Consider the following 26,684-nt stretch of genomic DNA (forward strand, 5'->3'; position numbering starts at 1 on the left):
TCGAAAACCTGCAGGACATTGGCCCTTGAGGCCTGGGGTTCCCCACCCCTGCTTTAGGTGATCACATCAAGTCCAAGTCTAAAATGTCTCATCTGGCCTTTCTCTGTGGAGTTTGCATGTTCTCCCCATGTCTGAGTGTGGGTTTTCTTGGGGTACTCCCACAGTCCAAAGACATTAGTTAGTGGGGTTAGGTTAACTGGTGATTCTAAATTGGCCACATGTGTAAATGTGAGTGCGAACGGCTTTCTGTCTCTCTCTGTTTGCCCTGAGACAGACTGGCGATCTGACCAGGGTGTACACTACTTCTCGCCCTATGGCAGCCAGCGTAGGCTCCAGGATTGCTTTAATGTACAACCACACAAAGAGCTATACATTAAGTAATAACTGATTGCATATCAGTGCTTGGGACATGCTTATTTCCAACTAAAAGAATCCTCGACAGAGTCTGAACAAACATCTCTTCTGAGAGGAGAATGTGTTGGTTCTGTAACAAAGGCTGACAAGTCAATAGAAGCAAAGTATAGTGGAGCACAAGTTATGCTAGATCCATGTACTGCAAATGGGCTGTCAAAAGTGTGCTAGTCTGAAAAGAAGAAGTGATAATGTCAGATGACACACAGGCTGTGGAGCACAGCTAGAACAAACAGGTGTGCCTTGAAATTGTGACTTGCTCCACAAAAATGTAGACAGCAAGCAAAGTATCGTCACGGTGTACATGTTAACATCACAGCACTGCTATGTCTTAGTGAAGCTTCATTGAGCTGCTAGCATGGCTCGAAACTATCTTCTCAGCAGACGAGCTACTGATCATTAAACAAAATAGATCATCCTTGCTTCTGAGTCTCATCTTAAAGCTAATTAATTGATTATCACAGATAAACACTTCTCACTCACTACTTGTCTTTTTGTCTCTCGGTCTAGACTCAACAATTCCTGAGCAATTGTTTCCCATTAGAAGCATTACCTGACATAATAGCCCATCACAGTGAAACATCTCCTCTTTCTTTACAGGGAGTGCAGAATTATTAGGCAAATGAGTATTTTGTCCACATCATCCTCTTCATGCATGTTGTCTTACTCCAAGCTGTATAGGCTCGAAAGCCTACTACCAATTAAGCATATTAGGTGATGTGCATCTCTGTAATGAGAAGGGGTGTGGTCTAATGACATCAACACCCTATATCAGGTGTGCATAATTATTAGGCAACGTCCTTTCCTTTGGCAAAATGGGTCAAAAGAAGGACTTGACAGGCTCAGAAAAGTCAAAAATAGTGAGATATCTTGCAGAGGGATGCAGCAGTCTCAAAATTGCAAAGATTCTGAAGCGTGATCATCGAACAATCAAGCGTTTCATTCAAAATAGTCAACAGGGTCGCAAGAAGCGTGTGTAAAAACCAAGGCGCAAAATAACTGCCCATGAACTGAGAAAAGTCAAGCGTGCAGCTGCCAAGATGCCACTTGCCACCAGTTTGGCCATATTTCAGAGCTGCAACATCACTGGAGTGCCCAAAAGCACAAGGTGTGCAATACTCAGAGACATGGCCAAGGTAAGAAAGGCTGAAAGACGACCACCACTGAACAAGACACACAAGCTGAAACGTCAAGACTGGGCCAAGAAATATCTCAAGACTGATTTTTCTAAGGTTTTATGGACTGATGAAATGAGAGTGAGTCTTGATGGGCCAGATGGATGGGCCCGTGGCTGGATTGGTAAAGGGCAGAGAGCTCCAGTCTGACTCAGACGCCAGCAAGGTGGAGATGGAGTACTGGTTTGGGCTGGTATCATCAAAGATGAGCTTGTGGGGCCTTTTCGGGTTGAGGATGGAGTCAAGCTCAACTCCCAGTCCTACTGCCAGTTTCTGGAAGACACCTTCTTCAAGCAGTGGTACAGGAAGAAGTCTGCATCCTACAAGGAAAAACATGATTTTCATGCAGGACAATGCTCCATCACACGCGTCCAAGTACTCCACAGCGTGGCTGGCAAGAAAGGGTATAAAAGAAGAAAAACTAATGACATGGCCACCTTGTTCACCTGATCTGAACCCCATTGAGAACCTGTGGTCCATCATCAAATGTGAGATTTACAAGGAGGGAAAACAGTACACCTCTCTGAACAGTGTCTGGGAGGCTGTGGTTGCTGCTGCACGCAATGTTGATGGTGAACAGATCAAAACACTGACAGAATCCATGGATGGCAGGCTTTTGAGTGTCCTTGCAAAGAAAGGTGGCTATATTGGTCGCTGATTTGTTTTGTTTTTGTTTTTGAATGTCAGAAATGTATATATGTGAATGTGGAGATGTTATATTGGTTTCACTGGTAAAAATAAATAATTGAAATGGGTATATATTTGTTTTTTGTTAAGTTGCCTAATAATTATGCACAGTAATAGTCACCTGCACACACAGATATCCCCCTAAAATAGCTAAAACTAAAAACAAACTAAAAACTACTTCCAAAAACATTCAGCTTTGATATTAATGAGTTTTTTGGGTTCATTGAGAACATTGTTGTTGTTCAATAATAAAATTATTCCTCAAAAATACAACTTGCCTAATAATTCTGCACTCCCTGTATGTTCTGTGCAACTATTACAGCTGTCAATAAAAGACAATATTATCTGAAACAAAAATGTCAAAAAAAAAGAAAAATAAATGAAACAGAAAATATTCATGATTCAAACAATTTTGTTTCAAAATGTTTTTATGATAAATAATGTGCATCTTAATTCAAATCTGTGTAAATCTATCTGCAAATAAAAAACTCAAATTCAATCACCTTTCAACTCATTCGATTCAAAACTTTTCCATTTCTTAAGCTCCATTAATAATCCTCACTAATTCTCAATAAGTTAAATCAACCTTAACACACATTTAATTAAAAATCACATTATCTGTTAAAAGTAGCTGCTTTGCTGCTTCTCACCATATCACACCATCTCCTAAATGAAAGTGGTAGTGAGACAGTTTTCATAATTACAGTTTCCAGGGTCAAGAATAACCTTTGAACCCAAGCTCATAGGCTAACAAATATGAATTTTATTATAAGTGAACAGATAATGTGGAACATCTATATTTCACAATTTAATCCTGATTAAATAGCCGACAGCACCAGAATGGCTACTAAATTGATTCTCAGACAGTCGTCTCAGCTCTTTTTAGCACTTTCTTCGGAGCCCATCTACCCAGAAACAGGGATACCACGTTCAGGTTGTTCTTTACATCACAGCTTGCTGATGTACCGTCCACTACAGCTTAAAGAAAGGGGGAAACTCTACAGTTTATAGAATATTACTGCTTCAAAAGAAATGTAAGGGAAACAACAGTTTAAGAAACTTAAGAAAGAAAAAAAGTTAAATCTGTCAACAGAGAGCAGAGCTGGGCCCAAATTATTATATTTCCCATTCTAAAATGTAACCAGATGATGAATATTCATTAAACATGTAAATGACACTGCCACCTACTTTTAATTCACTCACAATAATTTGACAACATTAAACAAATGTGTCTATTGCTCTTTACAGCTATAAAGCTAATAAGCTCAGATGTAACATTTATGAGCAGTTTTCAAAATTTCAAAAAGCGAGCCATCTACCAACTGGAACATCAGTGATTCGCTTCCCCGCTCCTCCAGTCTGCAGGTCGAAGCATCGTTGGGTAAGATACTAAACCCTGAATGTGAGTATGTGTGCAAATGTTAAACAAGGTGCTTAGGCACAGAAAAAGCGCTTGTATGAATGTGTGTGTGACTGCAGTAAAAAGTGCTTTGAGGGTAGTTCAGTGCAGTTAGAGGGACTATCAAAGGTGAAGCCTAGCAGATACCTACAAGCTATAACTTCCTGTTTTAGCACACACTATCAATCAAAGAAGCCACCCCATACCCCTATAGACATTATGAAAGGGAGAACTTTTTTCTAACCATCCTGTGAACATGCTTTTGGAAGACTTTTGGTTTTGGCATTTTTTGCCTTTCCTGGTTAGTGAAATTGTGACAAGGAAATTGGACAGAGAGAGGGGGAAGATTTGCAGGAAAGGCCTTGGGTGGACTTGATCCTGGACCTCTGCTCTCAGGTCTGCTCAGCCACTGAGCATTCAAAAGCACCCAAACATGCTTTTTAATGTTATAAACCTGAATATGTTAACATTCCAGTCTATGAGGACTGACTCGCTTTTGGAGTGAGCCTCATGTGGCCATTAGAGGAACTGCAATTGTTTTGGCACTTTGATGGTGGCTTCATTTTTCTCAGACCTGGAGGTTGCCTCTTAATGTAAAACACTGCTGCAGATAGTAAACAGACTTCCTGGGCAGTCTGTATTTTCTGTACAAAATCCAAAACATAGTCAAAATGCAAAACAGAACTCTGCTCAGGAACATGTGGTTTGGCTTGCTTCCTTCCTGATATATTGCTTGTCAGACTTAAATGTTTTCAGATCATCAAACAAATGTAAATATTAGACAAATATAATAAGGTGTTTATTATTAAGGGAGGAAAATTCCCCCCAAATAATTGCTTTCTAAACCGAATAACTGGTTGGGCCACCCGTAGCAGCAACAACTGCAATCAAAAGTGTTTCTGGTAACTGGCGGTGAGTTTTTTAAAAGGCTGTGGACGAATTCTGGCCCACTCATCTTTCCAGAATTGTTGTAATTCAACCACAATGGAGGGTTTTGGAGCATGAACCACCTTTTTAAGGTCATGCCACAGCATCTCAATTGGATTAATGTCAGGACTTTGACCAGGCCACTCCAAAGTCTTCATTTTGTTTTTCTTAAGCCATTCAGAGGTGGACTTGATTGTGTGTTTTGGATCATTGTCCAGGCTGCAGAACCCAAGTGGCCGATGGCCGGACATTCTCCTTCAGGATGTTTTGGTAGATGGCAGAATTCATGTTTCCATTTAGCACAGCAAGTCTACCACATCCTGAAGCAGCAAAAAAGTCCCACATCATCACACTACCACCACCCTGTTTTACTGTTGGTATGATGCTCCTTTTCTGAAATGCTGTGTTAGTTTTGCACCAGATGTAATGGGACACACACCTTCCAAAAAATTAAACTTTTGTCTCATCAGAGTATTTTCCCAAAAGCCTTGGGGATCATCAACATGACCTCTTGGATGAGTCGTTGCTGTGCTCTTGGGGTAATTTTGGTTGACCAGCCACTTATGTTAAGGTTCACCACTAGTCGATGTTTTCGCCATTTGTGGATAACAGTGTGGAGACTGTGGAATCCCACAGCTTTAGAAATGGCTTCATAACCTTTTCCAGACTGAGAGATCTCAATTACTTGTGTTCTCATTTGTTCCTGAATTTCCTTGGATCGGAGGAAGGACCTTTTGATCTACTTCACTTTGTCAGGCAGGTCGTATTTAAGTAATTTCTTGATTGAGAACAGGTGTGGCAGTAATCAGGGCACCACCGTTAATTATAAATGGGGGGGGGCAATCCCTTTTTCACACATGGCCATGTAGGTTTGGATTTTTTCCCCTCTTAATAATAAACACCTTCATTTAAAAACTGCATTTTGTGTTTAATTTTGTCATCTTTCTCTAATATTTGAATTTGTGTGATCTGAAACATTTTAGTGTGACAAACGTACAAAAATCAGGAAGGAGGCAAACACACCACCACTTTTTCACCCCACTGTAGGTTAAACCAATAAGAGCGTTGACAATGCTTTTTTGAGGTTATTATGATGAAAGTGCATAAACACGAAATACTACGATAGTGTTGAACTTGGCAGCAGCGCCGGAGCAGAAATTAAAAATACCTCATTGTGCGGTGAATGGAATGTTCTGACTAATAAGACAGTGGCTCGTTCATCACCTCTTCTCTGGCGGGACTGTCAATAGCGCCTGACACCTACGAGCTCCGCCGCACTCCCGCTCTGCGTCCTATTTTAAACACGCGGCACTTCCAAGAATCCCCACTCCTCTCTCCATTTCCATCACGCTTTCTCTCACTCTGTTTCCATCATCTCCATCCATCCATCTCTTGTCGAAACCTCTCAGCGGGGCTTGAAGCTGTTGTGTGCGAGGCATACTTGGGCTGTGGCGTCAGTTTGGAAATGAGGCTCGTTTGCATTTAAACACTCTGCTCTCTGGGCACTTGGTAAACTTGATGAGAGGAGGATGAGGGGAGTGGAGAGAAGGAGGAGGGGGAGAACAAGGGGAAGTAAAGAGAGAGAGAGAGGGAAGGGGAGAGCAAAGGGAGTAATTGCAACACTGAGAGAGGAGTTGAAGAGAGAGAGAGAGACGGGAGTGAAGGAGGGAGTGTGTGGAGAACAGTGGCTAATATAAATTCATTATGTAAATCCGCAGCTCAAACAAATTGACAGGCGGGTATTACACCCGAGAGGAGCTGAATCAAGAGCATGAAAGCATTAGCTCCACTCACCCTTGACCTCCAACCTCGACCTGTTCACCGGAGTGTGCCTGTTATGCATACTAACGACTCAGGAGGGGCCGGGCCGAACAGAAACATTGCAACACGTTTTGGTTTCTTACAGTGGTAGCTGGAGACAAAACCTCCATCCTACATCTGCGCTGGAATGTAAACTATGCCAAAAGGAAAACACCGGAGAAGAGTGTTTTCTCATTGAAGCAGACCCACATAACAGGTACACAGTGCCGCAGCAGCAGCCATCACTGGAGACTCCTCTTTCTTCCGATATCTGAAAAAGAATATTTGAATTCCCAAACTTGGAAGACAATCTGCACTCTGACAAGCCTGCAGGAGAAAGAGGAGTGAGAAGTTCTGAAAGAGTTTTAAGAGTGCCACGTTCATCTGTCATTTGCACCTCTGGGTAACACTTAGAGCTTCACCTTTTTTTTTCTGTTTAAATCTCAGAACTCTTTATACTTTCGTTAATCGATTAAAGACGTTTTACGACAATCCACAGCTGTAGATAAAAGAAATAAAGGAAGGGGAAGGGCAAGGCTCCAGTGTGGCGGCAGCGGCTGGAGATGTCATCGGATCAAAAAGCAACACTGCGTGAGTCATGGGGATGAAGAAAAACAACATAAAAACAACCCCCTGCCACCACCCGGCACCAATCTGTTGATGATTTCTGGAGTTCGTGACATGAAAAATGACACACGGCTCATTGTTTGCTGGTCATTATTCATATTTGCATTCAAAGCCCTAAAAATGGCATGACATTATGAGGACCGGTGCATTAATAATACATTAATTATGAATTAATGGAAAAAGAAAGAAAGTTAATCTGGTTAGAAAATGAAAAGTTTAGATCTAAGCTCTAAAGAGGATTCCTGCAATTAAAAGATTTAAAACAAAATTAATCAAAAAAGAAAAATGAAGTAGAAAAGGCTAAGATGTCCCTATTTTTTGTCTCTAAAATCCCTATATTCTCTAATATCCACAATGCAGCGTAGCAGCACTGGCTGTCTTTGCCATTTAAACACCCACATCATTTGAACTCCATATTCCAAGTTTTTACCACAGTCTGACCCCACTTGATCAGACTTCACAAAGCTCCCTTGAGAGGACAATACACAACTGTTTTCATAAGCTTCCCAGCACTCTCCATGATAAGAAAGTTACCCTTTAATGCAATTTTTTTATTCAGAAAACAACTTAAAACTGATGGAACGGTCTCAACACCTTCCAACAGCCTCAACAATGAATGACATTCATGCAACATAAGCCTATTTTTTTTCCTTCATTGGCATTTTGGAGATATTTTGAAGTGCACTCAATTTACTCGGCACTCCACCACCCTCCAACACTGACCGGTCTCTCAAAGTAAAATAAATCAAGCACATCTCCTATGTTAAAGCCTCATGAATATCCAAAAAGGACTGAACAATCACTTCAGAGGTGACCATATGGAAGGAAGGAGTTTGGAGCTGTCGCTGTTAAGTGATGGTGTGGTGAGGGGGGCGGCGGCAGCCGAGGTTCTAAGGATCTGCAGCTGCTGTCGTCGCCGCCTGGGCCGGCGGACTTAGAGCCAGGCGCCACTCGTGTCTAACCTGAGTACGGCCGGGGGTAGGAAAAAAAAACATTAAACAAGCTACAAAGACTGCCGCTGGGCTTAGGAAAGGAGGGCGAGAGACAAAGAGAGACAGCAGAAACACAGATGAAAGCAGCAGCTACAGAAAGTAAATGCGAGAAAGATAAAAGAAAGGAAGAGGGAGGTCCTGATGAATGTGTTTATCCAGTGCTTTCCCAAGTGTTTCTCATGTTGTGTCTGCTCTGAGTAAATCCTTGAACCACACAGAAGAGCAGGCCGCTCCACAGAGGGCCCGAGGACAACAAGTGGATGGCTTCGCTAATCTGAATCTTAATGAGCTGGAAATCCCTCCCATCTCTCGTTCTTTCCTCTCTCTGCGTCTCACACGCACATGTCCATTCAATAGATCCCTTTTAGGAACGGCATAGTAAAACTGAAGATGACACATATGGTCCTCCAGCGCATTCGTGCTAATGACATGCAGACCTAATTAATCATCGGTTCATCTGGATGCGATCGCAGCTCTGTGCCTCAGCGGCTGATTGTCTGCCATCATGTGTAATCGCACTTGCAATACAACAGGTGCGTGACTGAATAGGCGGCCTTGGGTGCCGCTGCACGCATCCTGACATTTCACAAAAGTTTCCCCAAAACTGTGGTGTCATATTGATGCAACTACAGGAGGAAACTGCAACAGGAAAACACTTTTTCTCCTCAGTAAATATGTAAGAAAGTAAGCAAATAATGTTCTTTAATGTGCACTGAAATTTCTTACTTCCCAGATATTGTGGGAAGACATTTACTTTGAAAAGACAAGACTGCATTTGTTTTAGCTACTTGCGGTTCAACCTTGTCCTCCACTGCAGCTAGTATATGGTAAATGGCCTGTATTTGTATAGCGCTTTACTAGTCCCTAAGGACCCCAAAGCGCTTTACACATCCAGTCATCCACCCATTCACACACACATTCACACACTGGTGATGGCAAGCTACCAGAGGCGAGGCTGCCGGACACTGGCGCCACCGGGCCCTCTGACCACCACCAGTAGGCAACGGGTGAAGTGTCTTGCCCAAGGACACAACGACTGAGACTGTCCAAGCCGGTGCTCAAACCAGCAACCTTCCGATTACAAGGCGAACTCCCAACTCTTGAGCCACAATCGCCCCGTATACTTCATTGGCTGCAATACAGTATTTATTGATTTCTCATTGTCCTCAATGGCAAATCTTCTCACAGGATTTTTAAAACAATCCTGAAAACACCTCTGTAATACATTAACTCTTTACCCCTTGGAAGCTTACCTACCCTTGAAGCTCTTTTCTGAACTGAGTGCTTTCTGTCATATTTCAGGACTGCTTATGAAACCAAATGACTGGGTGGAAGTTGGTGAGGGTGCTCTCTGCCTTTGCAGCTACCCTCAAAAAACCCCGGAAACTGTTCTGATGGTCATCAAATCACATTTTCATTGATACATACAGAGGTACCTAAACTCATCATTAAAGGGTGCAGGAGAGGTAAAAAAAAAAAAAAAGACATCTTTATGTGGCTCAAAGAGTCAACATGATCTGCAACACAACATTTGCCAATAAACATAGAACAGAATGTGCTGGCTTGTAAGTACAAAAATATAAAGGGAGGTGGTATGGTTGGTGTGGTAGCAGTTCAAAAAAAATATATAAAAAAATAAAATATTTTATGCATGTAGGTCAAAATCAGGTCAGTCAGCCAATCTTAAACGTGTCACAGAAACATCTCCTGGCAGCACAGCAGGCCCCCCGCTGTTATATACACTAGCAGATGTTATGTTGAGATCTGTGGCGAATTAACAACAATGCATTTGCTACTGAAAGCCATCAGCTGTCAGCTGTCACCACTCTAAAGCTCTAAACACACGTCAGACTGATCAGTAAAGCATTGATCACAGAGAATGACAAACGTTTGCTGTCTTCATTAGTAACGCATGTGAGATGTTTCAGTGCAAAACCATCCGCTGCCTCGGGGATCCTGCAACACAATCAAAGGAACGCCGGTCACTGAGAGGGGGCGCTCCTATGGAGCCTTGAGAGTGGACCGCTCGCTCACACCGCATAATGAAAAGAATTCCAAAACGGACTGCAGGGCCTAGTGACATACCCTCCGTGTGAGCTGATAACATCACATGATTAATATTATATTTAGCTACTTCTGATCTGAAGGAAAAATAACAGATTGCATTTGAAGCCTTTTTGCTAATTAGATTACATTTATTTCACAAATGCTTTGACCAGCAATGGATATCCTTAAAATAGTACTTCTCTTAGTGGTATCCGTCTGGTATTTTAACCCTAATTTTGTCTGTATTTAAAAAAAACAAACAGGAAATTCAAATTCAAAACACAACTCACACTTGCTTTACTTTCTTCATATAAATTAAGATTAAAAATCAGCACTAGCAAATGGTAACACTATAACACTATTCCGAATAAAGGTTTTTTGGTTGCTGTTGCCACAGACAGTGCAAAAGATGGGGCTTGTGCTAAGGTTGGCAGCTACCTGTCTGTGATTTATTCTTGTATTTTATGCATTTTCTGGTATAATATCAGCCCAAGCAACTCACTTCTGCTGTGTATACATCTAAGGGTCTACGGAACACCTTTTCAATGATTGCAACAGTTATAAGAAAACTTTTCCGCCACCATTTGTGTGCTTCACTTCCTCACCTGAATATTTTTTAGTAGTCACGGAACGTACCTGAGGAAATCCTAAAAAGAAATCAAGGAAAAGCGTCTGGCATCCAGGTACAGATTAGACGAGCCTCCAGGTTGGAAATCCACCGATTGGACGGGAGGCTTCACCGTTTTAACTGCCGGTTACTCTCCAGGTTGTGGTTGGAAATACACCCTCACAGCCACTGTAGCCTTGGTTCTTCTCGTGTAATCCTCTGGATTCTGTCGATTGCAGCCTTACCACTATGGCCCTGGGTCTTGCATTGCCAAACCAGTGGTTGGTCACGCAGCACAGTTGGAAATCTCGTGAACGGACAAGGTCTGCTGTCAGTCCCACTGTGGCCACCTGATGCGAAACCTACACTGTCGGATTGCTCTTCTGAACATTCACTCCATCACCAACCAGTCTTTGTTCCTTAGCTGAGTTAGTTAGTTACTTAGTTGAGCTTTTCACAGGAAAAAACAGATTTTTTTTTGTTTCTCAAGGAAACATGGCAGAGGGTTGGCGAGTTTATTCACCTACATAACTGTGCTCTGCTAGCTGCTCCTATCCGACTTTTTATCTTATATTATTAAGTTGGAGAAAGTTCTAATTCTTGGGGATTTTAACATTCATATTGATGATTTCTGATCAAACATAGCAGCTGAACTCTTATCTATATCTGATTATTTTAACTTTGTTCAAAAGTACATGTTTTTGGACCAACTCATCTGAAAAACCATACTGTCATGGTCCTGCGACCATGACTCAGTGACTTTATGTTTATGTTCTTTATTGTTATTACTTTCATTATTATTCATGGCTGTTTTGGGATGGTTTGTGTTTGGGATTTTAGACACTGGGTTCTGGGTTTGTGCTCCCTCTGTTGGTCCCTGGTGTTAGTGTTCCCCTGTCTCGTCAGGTTAATCAGGTCCAGCTGTTTCCCCCACCTGTGTGTGATTTCCCAGTGTCTCTTTGTGTATTTATAGTGTGTGATTTCCTCTGCTCCTCGTCGCGTCGTCTGTGTTCATACCTGGTGTAATCCCCTGCGTGCTCTCCCTGCTGTTCTCCCTTCATGCTCAGGTTTGCTATTTCTTTGTGTAGTTTCTCCCAGTTAGTTCATCCTTAGTTCTGTTTTACCATCCCCACTTTATATTGGATATTATCAATAAATCACCCTCACACCTGAATAAGTGCTGCGTTTTGAGTCCTCCTTCCGCTCTCCACACGGCCGCTGCCCCGGACCGTGACACATACCTTGTTTTTCTGTGGCCATCAACATTATCGAGCATCACACGAGAGGAACCAAGGTTGTGGAGGATGTGCATTTGAGTGACCATAAGTGTGTCTTTTCTGACCTCAACTTTAGCTCTAATCAAACAATCCTGAAATCAAAAACTCATCGATGCATAATAACTGAGACTACTGCTGAAAGGTCCGCTGTCATGTTTGACATTTCTCTGCGTTCTAATAGAAGTCATGTAAACACTCTTGTCCAGTGCTGTAACAGAGAATGCTTATCCATTTTGGATCAAGTGGCACCTATCAAGTTCTATCACACAGAAGGTATGAGTCTACTTTAAACTTAAGGAGAATGTGTTGCAAAGCTGAAGGACTATGGAAGAAAACTTGAAGCACCCAGGCTCTAACTTCAAGATCTAATGCTCTACCTAAATGAACCAGTAAAAATACCAGATCAGAATATTTTTCTAGATTCATATCAAAGAATATCAACATATCAAGAGAAATCCCAAGGTCTTTTTTGACAAAATCAGTGCTGGTAACCACCAGTTGTCTCTAGCTACAGTACCTATAAATGTGCACTCCAAAGGGCTTTTTGTCAATAAGATTAGAGAAATCAATGTCAAAAACTCCCCAAAGCTAGCTTATTCTGCTAATGAGGCATCTAATTCTTACTCCTGGTCTACCTTTACACCTGTGAAATTTGATGATATGGTGGCCCTGGCAAATAACATAAAATGAAGCCGTCTTCATGCCCACCAAGGTTTTTATCAAAGTCTTTGACTGTCGCCCCATAGGTTGTAAACCTTTTAATGTTTTTCTTCAGACTGGGATGTTCCCCAGCTTTTTTAAACAAGCCACTGTGGAACCAAAGCTCAAAACACCCCAACTTGGACCTGACATTATATCAAAATTATAGAGCAATTTCCAAACACCCTTTTATGTCAAGACGTACACTCAACAAAAATATAAACGCAACACCTTTGTTACTGCTCCCATTCCCCATGGGATGGACGTAGAGACCTAAAATTCATTCCAGATACACAATATAACCATCCATCCCAAACAGTGGTCACAAATCAGTCCAAATGTGTGGTAGTGGGCACATCTGCTATATTGAGATAATCCATCCCACCTCACAGGTGTGCCACATCAGGATGCTGATCTGACATCATGAGTAGTGCACAGGTGTACCTCAGACTGCCCACAACAAAAGGCCACCCTGGAATGTGCAGTTTTGTCTCACAGCAAAATGCCACAGACACCACAAGCAATGAGGGAGCGTGCAATTGGCATGCTGACAGCAGGAATGTCAACCAGATCTGTCGCCCGTGCATTGAATGTTCATTTCTCAACCATAAGCCGTCTCCACAGGCATTTCAGAGAATATGGCAGCACATCCAACCGGCCTCACAACCGCAGACCTCGTGTAACCACACCAGCCCAGGACCTCCACATCCAGCAGGTTCACCTCCAAGATCGTCTGAGACCAGCCACCCAGACAGCTGCTGGAACAATTGGTTTGCACAACCAAACAATTTCTGCACAAACTGTCAGAAACCGTCTCAGGGACGCTCAACTGCATGCCCGTCGTCCTCATCGGGGTCTTGACCTGACTCCAGCTCGTCGCCGTAACAGACTTGTGTGGGCAAATGCTCACATTCGATGGCGTCTGGCACGTTGGAGAGGTGTGCGCTTCACGGATGAATCATGGTTCACATTGTTCAGGGCAGATGGCAGCTGAGAATGTCCCAGTTCTTGCATGGCCAGCATACTCACCGGACATGTCACCCATTGAGCATGTTCGGAATGTGCTTGACCGGCGTATACGACAGCGTGTACCAGTTCCCACGAATATCCAACAACCTCGCACAGCCATTGAAGTGAAGTGGACCAACATTCCACAGGCCACAATTGACAATCTGATAGACTCCATGCGACGATGTGTTGCACTGCATGAGGCAAATGGTGGTCACACCAGATACTGACCGGTTCTGGGTCCCCAGACCCCCAATAGCGCAAAAAACTGCACATTCCAGGGTGGCCTTTTGTTGTGGGCAGTCTGAGGTAGGGCTGCTCAATTAATCGAATTTTAATCACGATTACGATCTGGGCTTTCAACGATCATTAAAAATGACTGAGCCGATTATTAGCCCCTCCCTAATTTATCCGCGACACCTTAAAGGCCGTCCGTGAAAATATTGTCGGGCATAAACCGGTCCGTGGCGCAAAAACAAACAAACAGGAACAAAAACATAATATTCCAGAAACACGCTTTGCCGTTCCTATCAGCTGTTCGTAACACTTCCCACAGTGAAATGATGCACATGCTGTTTTCTTTGCAAATTTGCATCATAGGATTGTTTTTTGTTTTTCCTGCAGTATATAAAAATTGCTGTATCTCCAAAATAAAACTATGAAGACACTCAAAATAAATTTCCTGTTGTTGTAAACTATTTTTTGCAACTTTATTGTATTTAAAGTTTTGAGGGATAAGCCTCTTAAATTTCTCCAAGTAGAAATATATGTAAACAAAACAAAAGCGATTTTCAATTTTTTTTGTAGTTTATTGCACTTTTTTGCAATTTATGTAATTACTATGGCTATAACAGTTGTATTGATGTTTAGCAACTTGAAATGCTCCCACAAATGGCACTACAGCATGTAAAAAAAAAAAAAAAAAAGCTCTGGTGGACTTGGTTCTATAGTAGGTCTTAAAGGGTTAAATAAATATCGTCAAATAATCGTGATCTCAATTTCAGTGAAAATAATCGTGATTATCATTTTTGCCATAATCGAGCAGCCCTAGTCTGAGGTACACCTGTGCACTACTCATGATGTCAGATCAGCATCCTGATGTGGCACACCTGTGAGGTGGGATGGATTATCTCAATATAGCAGATGTGCCCACTACCACACATTTGGACTGATTTGTGACCACTGTTTGGGAGGGATGGTTATATTGTGTATCTGGAATGAATTTTAGGTCTCTACGTCCATCCCATGGGGAATGGGAGCAGTAACAAAGGTGTTGCGTTTATATTTTTGTTGAGTGTAAGTGAGCAGGCAGTTGCTGCCCACCTTACCGCCTGCTTGGAAAAACACAACAACTTTGACTGTTTCCAATCTGGTTTTTGCAAAATGCATTCCACTGAAACACTTGAGAATACACAGTCTTGGTCTTAAAATACCTCTCCTTAGCTTTTGACACAGTTAATCATACTACATTGTTAAACAGGCTGAGGGATCTTGCTGGGATGTGCGGTTTTAGTGTGTCCTTAAACCAGATTATGTCTGAATCTGCAGAGCAACTATGTGGAGTCCCTCAAGGCTCCATGTTGGGATTTATTTTGTTTTTAATAAATATTCCTTCTTTAGGCCACATAATACAGCAGTTTAGTGATGTGTTTTATCATCTTTTTGCCAACGATATTCAGCTACACTGCTCTTTTAAGCTTGGTTTAAAAAGAGTTTGCTGAACAAACATTAACCAATGGTTGAATAACAACTACCTACAATTAAACCCAGATAAAACTGAAACTTTGATTATTGCACTGGACAGTGCAGTGTCCCACATTAAACAGCAACTGAGTGATCTGGATCTCTCGCAGAAGCGTAGCATCAGAAATTTAGGTGTTATTTTTGACGACGCTTTTTCCCTGCAGCATAACTTGCCAAGCTACAAATAAACTTTTACTTACTCACTTAGGGTGGATGGATCCGCATGTTTTCGATTTTGCCCTTCCAGACACAACCCTCCCATTTGTCCATGCTTGGGACTGACACTAAGGCTTGTGACCCATGCGTCTTTAACTGTCCATTATTGCACTGTTTTGTATTGACTGTGTGTTCTTAATTCATACTGAATTACTGTCCTATATATAACTCTGGTCTAACGCAGTGCCAGTAGAAGCAATACAAAACAAGTCATCCCTGTAGAACGGAGACACTGGAGACAGGTTAAGACCACTTATATAGCAATCTGAATTTAGACTCAAACACATACACACACACACACGTTTCTGAGGTATGTCTGTGGTCTGGAGGTCACCACAGCAATGATCAGCTCACAAACCATCCCTCCACAATCAATGCTTTAAACCCAACGGCCCCATTCAATTAGCGGCATCCCGCAGCTACATTCACTTGCTGCCTAATTGACCTCTGAGTCGCAGTGGAGAGCAAGTCCTGGCATTGAAAACAGCTGCACAGCGAGAGACTCTGCCAATGTTGACACAATAATTACACAGCAAGTCACCTAACATGGGCTTTAGGGTCAAAAGTGGGTAAAAAGGAACATGCGATTGCAAACGAAGGAAGCAGAGGGGATGGGGTAATAAGGAATAGGATAGCAGGGAGGGAGAAGATAGACATGAGATTAGGCTAAGTGATGAAAAGCAGGGAGGAAATAGACGCAGAGACCATTGGAGAGCCTCGGGTGAGAAAAAAAAAGAAGCAAAGAAGACGGATGAAAAATGCTTTAGAGATGCTTGTAAGAGCAGGCTGGGCGGTAGAAGAAATCAAGATAATACGCGTCTAGGATCACCAACACTGGGATGGGAATGGCCACTGGGACAGATCTAATAATGGGGTTTGCTAAACACTTTCAGCTTCAGTCACAGAGAATATGGCCTAAACCACTCAAGGCTTAAAACATCAAATTAACATGGACGTCTGGACATGTCATCTGTATAAAGGATGATATCATTCCTGCTATTGAAAAACATAAAACTAGCTAATCTTATCAGGTAGCCATATCACAAAGCTACACATTAAAAAGCCCTGAAGAGAAACTCCAGCAGTGATGAGGATTTTGAATAGTTCAGATTTGGTGAAATTGCTCCACACTAATCTGAGTGTCACGTTTTAATTTGTAAAAATAGTTACTGGATGACAATGGACAAGAGTTACCACCACCTTAGACGGGACCAACCCTGCCTTATTGATTTTAGGGGGGGGGAGAAGCTATAATCTTTTATTTTGTTGCTAACTTCTGCTTATTGGGAAAAAACGGGAAAAACCCAACCCCCAAATGTTAATATTTAAAAATATAACTGATCAAGTAAAATCTCTCTGGTATACATCGCATTTTTTACAGTTTCACTGCCACTTGTTCAGTTGCTTGATTGTCTTGTTTGTTGTCTTCCATGTAACTGGAAACCATGACAACCAGGTAGTGATAAAAGCAATCACTAGAAGGTAGAAGGCAACACTGTATATCACTTTGCAACCAATTCCGCACTAGCAACCAGCAGCATCCGCTGGCAACCATTCACGGAATAGACACTTTTGCTTAGCAACTGGTGGTTACCAGAGAGGTCACTGACTGGTCTTTCGGCCTAGTGTAAATGGGGCTCTGGCAATCAATTTCATAGAGAACCCAAGCAACCACTCGCAACCAGTCATGGAATACACATTTTCCTGTAGAGACATAGTTGCCAGTTGGTTGCCGACAGGTCTGTATACCACTGTGACTGGTGCCTAACCTTGATTTGATCTAAATGGTACAGAAACAAAGTCTTGGCACCTACTGTGTGTGCCCAGACAACACAGCTCAGCTGTTCTGTCTCTGCTTCACAATTAGCGTTATAGTTATATTTATAGCCCGCGATAACTGGCAAACAAACAAACAAACTGACTGACTGGTGAACATGTGGGTTCTGTTAGCAGCTACAGCAGATGTTTCCATCAGTAGTTAATGGAAAGAAAAACACAACTAAACTGGATAATTATGTTTACTGTGAATTTAGTAATGCGAAAGTTAACTGAAATCTTTGTAGCTTTGAAGTAGTAGTTATGATAGTAATAACAAAACTGTTTCATGTAGTGGTTTTAGGTGTTAGAAAACTAAATATGAAAGACAGCCTACTGGAGCATTGCAGTTTCACAAATGTATAATGTAATGTAAATGTCAGACATTTGCAGTATGGAAAAAATTTCAACATTAGCAATGAGTGGCCACCAAATCCTTAGCCACGGTTCATTCCTCACCAAGCGGTATCCTGAGTAAATCTCTAATGAAAAAAGAGAACGGTAAACTGCTTTGAGCGAGCATGTGTTCTGAAGATCATGTTTTCCTTTATCACAAAGACAATCGTTCCTGTTACCGCTGAAGTTGAAGCGCTTTTCAATCTTTCTAAAAAAATGGACATAAAAATACAAGCCAGACAACATCAAACACCTTCCCACGCTTACTGCATAAATAAGTAAGTGTTAATAGACTGGATTCACACACAGATGAAAAAAAATCCTAACAGAGTCTCAAATAAAGTGAATAAGAAAGCATATACGGCCCACTATAAGCTTAAGCACTTACCTTTAGCACAGCAGTGACCTTCATTTTTTTATTGAGACTCCTTCTCAGAAATGGTGTATCACAAAAAAAAAAAAAAAGCATCAGAAAAAAAAGGTATTGAAGCTATCAGTGGTGGACAACAGCACTGTGTAAGGCACTCAGACTGTCTGAGATGGAGGAGTAGTCAATAATGAGCCTCCTCAGTTATGATTCTCGACAAACGGAATCAATCAGCCAGCCTGAAGGCTTGCTAGATGCTATTGAAGTGCCGTTCACACTGGAATGGGATCAATGGCTAAGCTAGAGTTGACCATCGATCTGAACCATCATCTGGTCTCCTTCCCTGTCCCCTCCTCATACTTCAGCAGGGCCTAACAAGGTGAGAAAGCCAAGACAAGCCTGGCTGAAGTGAAACGGCAGCAAGCAACGCTCACCCAGTCTTAAAAACACACAAGCTCTCTTAAGGTTCCTCATGGGCTAAATGGTGCTTTACACAGCCATTACTTTTCAAAGGTCACTTGGGCCTCCACAAGGATTTTTCCTGCTATTTAGAGTAATAATGCTACTTTAATAGTGTACGTGCTACTACTCTGGCACTCTAACACCAAGCGGACATAATCTGCATCTGCATCAAATGTAGTTCACTGGACACAAAGAACCTGCGTGTGCCTTCCTCATATTTTTATCCTATTTGCTATAAGCTTTTTTAAGCCTGACATGTTGCACTGTCCTTTTTAGGAGTGGTTTTATAATAAAATAGGGAGTGCCTACTGCTTATCACAATATGAACAACTCCTAATAATGTCCTGAAATTACTGGAGGAGTACTTTGCAGATTTACAGAAAATGTTCTTACGATGTGCTCAGAGCTGCAGGGAAATCCTCATTGGAATGCTGCAAAATTTCTGTGTACTACAGCTTCTTGGCTCCGCCCACAGCAAAATCAATCATCTGTCAATATCCACATGGGTCCCCAAGAGCATTTCCAGACTGCATATGACTAATAACTATAGATAACTAAGATGATGACACATGCATAAACATATCTATCAATGCAAATATATTAACAAAAGCACCCACTTAGGAATACATCCTGGCTCTGTGGTAACAAAAAAAAAGCTGTGAATGCAGGTGCATTTGAGTGTGTTCATACTGGCTGTAAGGTGCTTCTTAGATATTTACATTTTACAGATGCCTGCAGGTTACATGAACAGCAGTCTTACATAAAATATTCCCACATTTCGTGCCTGGATTGATGTTGGAGTGCTGTCAGAGTATTCCACAATCTCCATCAATGCTCACGTAGTCTGAGACAGATGACTGACATGATGTGCATACACATCAGGCACCTCGGTTTTTGCCTTTAATCTTCCAGTAATTCATATTTCTAATGCACTTGGAAGTTACATTATAACAAAATCCTACGGTTATCATGTTAACAAGAATCCTATATGCATATATGAGGTGTGATTAAACATTTCTGATAGTGGAGCAGTAGAAATCTAAAGCCATGCCTGATTTAAAGTTGGCCCATGATCAAGATTGTTCATTGTAACATTGTTACGTTTCCGTCTACTTGGTCTCTTCCAGGGTGTCAAAAGGGCGTCAAGGTGCCACTAAGTTGGCCACTAAGGTGGACTAAGTTGCAGGAAGCCAAATGTTGTAAGTGGTCCATGTGGTGAGTAAAACCTGTTATTGCGTAGCCAAAATACCTCTTGCATGGACTACAGTCCAGATAGCTTCTCTTTCAAAGGTAGAGTAGAACTCGATATTGTCTCACATTGTAGAATGAAGTTGCGGTACACAACCCAGCGAACAGCAAGAACTAATGACGAGCATGTCTCTCACCTGACGCACTGCATTTGGGCTTAGAAACTGTGGACTGAACTGAAAACTACTCGGTAATGATAATCCTTCACATGCATGAAGCTGATCAATCCAAACAGTGAGAACCGGACCTACATTGGCCAAATTTGAATCAGTAATTAGTCTAATGTGAATTTAACTATAATTCAACTATTATAGCTAAGAGGTAAAGAGAGGTAGCAGTACGAAGCAAAGCCTAGACACTAATTCAGGCAGGGAACTCAAGATACAGTGTGTCATACACACCAACATGCCTCACATTCCTCACATCATATACCCTAACACACCCTCCAAATTTAGTTGTGGCGATAAGCTGAATAACTTGCTCTCACTTCCTTTAAACTACTGTTTCAACCCCTCCACCATCCCAGCATACTCTTTAGTCATCACGCTCTAATTTCTGTATGGAACACTATTTTGAGAAGTGAGCTCAGAGCCTAGCAACCCTTACGTATACTCTACTGCTGTAATAATAATAATCATTTCTTACACGAGCTGTCTGACTGTTGCTTTGTTATTTTGTCAGTGTAGTTTGCTCTCTTGTATAACTAGCATAGAGACAGAAGTCTTCAATGACTATGACTTTATTAACACTAGCTAAAACAGGGGTGGGCAATCTCAGTTCATGAGGGCCGGTGTCCCTGCAGGTTTTAGATGTGTCCTCGAACCAACACAGCTGATTTAAATGGCTAAATTAGCTCCTCAACATGTCCTGAAGTTCTCCAGAGGCCTGGTAACAAACTAATCATGTGATTCAGGTGTGTTGACCCAAGGAGAGATCTAAAGCCTGCAGGGACACCGGCCCTTGTGGACTGAGATTGCCCACCCCTGAGCTAACATCAGTCACTATAAGCTACTGGCCACACTGAGCCCGTACCAACAAAATGCCTTAGTATTTTGAACGCACTAAACTGAGCTTTGAGGTCCCTTTGAAAGAATGACATTATTTTTAAAGGCTACACTGTCTCACTTTAAAAGGAACTTTTTTCAATGAAAAAACATTGTAGACGATGCTAACTGTCCTTCTGTTGACTTTACTCCTCTTCACAGTAGCTTTAGCAGCCTGTACAGGAGATGCACGAGCATAATTAAAAACATTATTAACAAATGCACTAAATCTAGGGAAGCAAGCTCTGGGGCATTATAAGACACACTTTAATGAATCAAATTGGCTGCCACAAAAGCACAGGTACTAAGCAAACTTTGGATGCTCTTTAATGCCATTTTTATTAGATCTGATTTAAATGTAAATTACCTATGTCTAACACAACACTTGGTTTCTTGTTTCTCACTGTTGTGCTAAACTGCAGCTGGCAGCAGATGTGAGGAACCTAGAGAGGAGAGGAGAGCAGAGGAGGTGCAGGGAGTGAGATGCAGGCATCAGGCTGCAGTGTGTCTAGACAGTATTCATGATCCATCTGTCTGCCACCGCCACGACAACAGCCAGCGGCTGCAACAAGATGGCAAACTCCATTAACACAGAAACGTTTTCTATGTCCCTCTCCCTTCCTCCTTTCCTCCTCTTAATCCCCCTCTCTTTCCATCCATGGCTGTGTCTCTGTCTGGTCTTCCATCTCACTTCAAGCCCCTCTTTGTCTCTTGTCTCCCCCTGAGACTGCCTGCACTCTTTTTCTTATTTTTTTGTAATCGTCCTATTCCGTTTTTCTCCTTTCTCTCACCTTCTTTTCCCTGCAACCATCTCTCTGCCCTTCTTGTGTCTCTATGGCATCAACAGAAAATGTGCACCAGCTCAGAAAATTACACTCATTGAGCAGCTTTCCCGTAATGCAAGCTGCAGACTCTTACATTAACATCCGCTCTAGATAGCTAAATATTTTAAGCACCCAGCTCAGGAGGATTCTATCCATTGGAAATTATCCCCCCACCCCCACCCATTTAAATCACCCTAAAATTTAAATAAATATAAAAAATGTTCATTTGCTGTGCCTTGTAGAGCTGCAGAAATTTAGATAGACAGCAGCAGAAAAAAAAAGTGAGATAGATTCAAAAAACAACAAGGTTGGAGGGGTTGGAGAGGTGAAACACATTTGAGGGAGGAAGGTAGAGGGCGGGGGAGTGAATGAGGGTGGGTGAGATGAGAGAAAGAGATGGAGAGGAAGGTAAGAAACCTGCCAGACACACACACACACACACACACACACACACACTCTCTCTCTCTCTCTCTCTCTCTCATGGAGCCAAGGATGAAAGTGCTGCTGTAAAAAGTTTTCCCTCTCCTCCTAAAAGTTGTTGAAAGAGAACGCCGCAGCACATCAAAGTGGCCTGGCAGACAGCCATTGAAGCCCAGTGGTGTCCTTCACCCTCTCTCTCTCTCTCTGTCTGTCTCTCTCTCCCTCTCTCTGCACCTCTCTTTCCATCTCCCCCTCTCAACATCTCTCTCTCTCTCACTCCCCTTCTGTGTTTTCATTGATTGTGACGAGTCAAGGGAACACTCTCATCTTGTTCCCTGGACAGTGGTGCTCAGCAGGAGCTAGAAGCAGGTGGCTGGTGCTGGCGGTAGGGATGAGAGGGTGCGGTATATAGATTTGGTATAATGCCTGTACACTTTGTTCCCTTATACTGATAAGCAAGGATGACGTCACAAAACAATACAACATGCAACTGAAATCAAGTTCTCAAGCAGTGACAGTTACCCTGCCATTAATTTCATGTGCTTTCAGCCCTCAACACAATTTCCAGATGATTAGTTTTGCATTTGAGTAAACTCACGTTTCTCTGAAATTAGACTAAGTATACTAGGAAGCAGGTCTCAGGTCAGTTTGTGTCAGCTTGGGCATTGCACACATAGAGCTCAGGGGTCATTTCGTCATTTGTCACAGAGTCTTAACCCATCTCGGTTTGCTATTGACCGAACACATGCTATTGCACCGGACAGGTAGTTTAGTCCACAGAAGAAACTAATATACCGCTCCAGATATGTAGCAAAGGAAACATGGGTTTTCAGGTTATACGGCTTCATTAGGATTACACTGAAGTGATGGATCAATGTAAAACAACAACATGCCAAAAGTACTTTGATGAATGATAAAAGTAAGTGTGAAGTTAACTATTGCACCATTTAAAAACTTTGAATGTGAAGTGCCGGGGGCAGAAGTCAGAAAGTTTGCAACACCCATGAGAAAAGCTCAAAACCCCAAACCCTTGTCCCCGGTGGGGCAAAATCAGAAGTGAGGCAAAGCAGAGAGAGGATGCGTTGGTGTGGTTTGATGGTTTGAGGTAGACAGATAGAGACACAGATGTGTAACAGCATCCTGCAACACTCACAGTTGAAGATGCCCGGCGGAGGGTGTTGGGTGACCACAGGGCAGTTCTCCTCATCGCTGTTGTCCCCACAGTTATTCAGCTGGTTGCAGATCAGCGAGCCCAGACGCAAGCAATTCCCATTGGTGCAGTGGAATTTGCACTCTGTACGGTGAGGGAATAAAAGACATGTTACATTTCTTAGCAAGAATAACAAACATTTAGTTGTCTGAAGCTGTACATTGAAATGAGGCAAAGCCTGATGTTAATACCACATTTTGTTTCCTATCAGAACAAAATGTTCTATTCATTCAAGATCCCAGAGTCATAATCATCTTTTAAAGAATTAGTCTGCTTCTTCTCTGCTCTGGAAAGATCTATAATTAAAAAAAAAAAAAATTTTAGAAACAATCACAATCAAACCATAGTGGAAAATTAAAATATATATATAAAAATGCCTTTTGGTAAAAATACATGTTACAAAAGAGGGAAAGAGAGAGAAAAACACAAGTTGAAAAAAAAAAAGTCCGCCCACACACATACACCAGTGTCACTGCAGTAGTAGTGCATTCAGGCGAGCTCTAAAATGTGTAAAAGCATTGATAAACCGCACAGACAACAAAATGTTCAAATGCTGGACTGTTATGTGAAATCCTCCCCGTTATCTACGCTTCAGAATGTGCAAGGTCGCGTGGAATGAGGTTGTTTTTTTTTAACCTGTAAGCTCAAATACAAAGCAGAGTTAATGTGCTGAGTTCACACAGAAACAAGGTCAGACAAAAAAGTGGTCTCCCGTTCAAAACAACAAATAAATAAACAGCTCTTTCAAACGGCCCTTTGATGTGCCGCAGCCCTGAACCGTAATGTGGTCCCGTCACGGCTATTACCAAAATGCTTCTCTCCCTCTAAATATTAATACGCCTGATTAGCGCTATCTGGTTTGAAAAAAACATAAAAACCCTCCAAACTGTAAATGGGAAAGTATATATATGTGTGTGTGTGTGTGTGTGTGTGTGTAATCATGTAGAGCTTTAATCGTAACAAATAAGAATAATAACAACAAAGTGTTTGATGCACCACAAAGCAAGGCCATGTTAGTGTGGCTCAGAGTGTTATTTGTGTGTTTTTAGTGAAGCCGATACGTGAGAGCTGCACTCACACCGAGTTCGCCAGAACTTCACCGACTGCAAGAACAGCGAGACATGAATGACAGTGTTGATGTGCACTCGTACAGACTGTGATGGTTTTTCCTGTGACACATTATGATTGATATGTTTTTCGATTATACGTGGAGGAAAAATGCATTTATGCTGAATGGAAACGAGTATTTTAAAAAATCAAGAAAAAAAATATAGTAAAAATTTCCTTAAATTGTCGCTAGTTTTTACTCTAAGGAAGAAAAAACTCTATGCACTCTATGCCAGCACTGTGACAACAGCTCTTAGTGTAGATGCAGTCTTTTCTTTTTAGTTCCTTGCACTATGGGTTATCAACATCTGGTGCGTAGACTACCCACAATCCATCATGACCACCACCTGTAAAAGTGATGCTTTAAATAGAAGATCCCAGTTTTTGGGATGGTAACAAAAAAAGTCATGTGTTACAGATTACTCGTTTCTTCTCCTAAAAGTAATGCAGTTCATTACTTAACACTACTTGTTACATGCAGTTACATGTTAATGTGCTTCAATCCGTAAAATGATCTGAAATAGCTTGTCACATAACTATCAGGCTAACCTCAGGTTACAAATGCCTAACCAACAACAATGAAGAATCCCTATCGTAATGACAACACACACACACACACACACACACACACACACACACACACACAATATTTCTTTTAGTTTTAATGTATGAACACAAAACTGACAACACAACACCTGAAAACTAGCCAAAAGAGACTTGAAATCGCCATAATGAGTCAACCGTAGAAACACAAACAGGTAGAAACAGAGGCTACAAGCTTGACTGCTTATCACTGCTTTTGTTAACTGCTGAAGTTCAGGCTCTGGCAGCTGAACTGGGGTCTGCATACACTCAGCTTTAGCATTACGCTGGGTTCTTGGCTAGCTTTGTGTTAACATGCCATCTGTGCAGATGCTTGCCGACAGCACAAGGTGCACCATCAATATAATACAGTTGTTTCTGTCTTAAACCCAGCTTGCACTTTGCCCTCACACACATGTCCATACTCTCACTCCTCAAACGCTGTAGAATGCTCCACCATTTCCTTCATCCAGGCACACTTACTGAAATCTGGTGTTTGTAACACAAATAACAACATAATTGCAGCTGTTATGTATTAACTTACTTAAGTTACTGCATGACAGAAAAATGTAATGCGGTTAAAGTAATTAATTACTGCGTAACTATTTGTTGAGGAATTTCTGTTTCACATCTTTGAGGTTCAGGCTGGACTCTGAATGTAAGCAGTAGATTTGCACCAGACTACAGACTTGTGATTTTTGTCAGTTTATCACAGTAAATATTTATTTTTATTATCACAAACAGATTGGATGTAATCACCAAATCAACCCCATTCACTCACAAAATGATAGCAGACCAGGGGCAGACTGACTCATCTTATTGCAGATTTATCATTGTTCTGATGCGCCAAAGTCACTTTGAAGAGTGGAATAGGCTACCAAATGTTTGAGGGCCTTGTCCAAGCAACCACTTCAAAAGACTCATCAGTAAGTTGTTATAATTTTGGTCACGCGGGATTCTCTGGGCACTTTTTTCCGTGGTGTGACATATATAACGCCAACAAGGCGGGTCTTCACTATGTTATGAATCATCAATCCACAAAGTTTTACTTACTTACTAATTAGCACCTGTTCTGATCATCAAGAAAGCAAAGTTAGAAAGTAGAAAACCTTTTTGGCTTATGCACTAGGCAAGCAATTCTCTGAGTGCTCTATCCAGTCCTCTTGGTTATGCTGTTATTAGCTGATACAGCCTGGAGCTGCTAGCCTGCAGCAAAGACGAGGGGCTGCAGAGATCACTTTCTCTGTCTCCACACCTCAAGATTTTATTTTCTCTGACCCACCTGTTTTTTATTCAAGTGACATCACATTTATCAGACTTCACACTACAGGCATCAAAGGCTGCATAAAACTTAAATCACATATGCAGTTGTATTCCCCAGTACTGGTAAGCAGACTTTGGTGGTGTAAAATTTGTGGAGCTCGCCTTGTTCTTCAAGACACGACCTCCTTTTGGGAACTGTACCTTATAAAGGAAAGAAGGCATTTGTTTCCAGTACAGGTTGGCTGTTTGAAGTCTAATAAATGTCCTTAAGGTATGCTACTGGCAGTGTGAAGTTAAATAAAAGAAACCCCTCTCTACTTGATACTAATAAAA

General features: G+C 41.7%; 1 protein-coding gene across 1 annotated transcript in view; it reads right to left on the bottom strand.

Annotated features, from left to right (window-relative positions):
• LOC146622257 (low-density lipoprotein receptor class A domain-containing protein 4-like) overlaps positions 1–26,684 on the bottom strand; it is a 286,730-nt gene that overhangs the window by 110,386 nt on the left and 149,660 nt on the right. The window contains exon 3 of the mRNA XM_085366124.1: positions 23,343–23,483. Coding sequence (XP_085222250.1) covers positions 23,343–23,483 — 141 coding nt within the window. The remainder of the gene's footprint in view (positions 1–23,342; positions 23,484–26,684) is intronic.

This window comes from Diplotaxodon limnothrissa, linkage group LG11 (assembly GCF_057381915.1).
Source record: "Diplotaxodon limnothrissa isolate DT_005_m linkage group LG11, D_limnothrissa_male_GT1.1, whole genome shotgun sequence".
In the NCBI taxonomy this organism is placed as follows: domain Eukaryota; kingdom Metazoa; phylum Chordata; class Actinopteri; order Cichliformes; family Cichlidae; genus Diplotaxodon; species Diplotaxodon limnothrissa.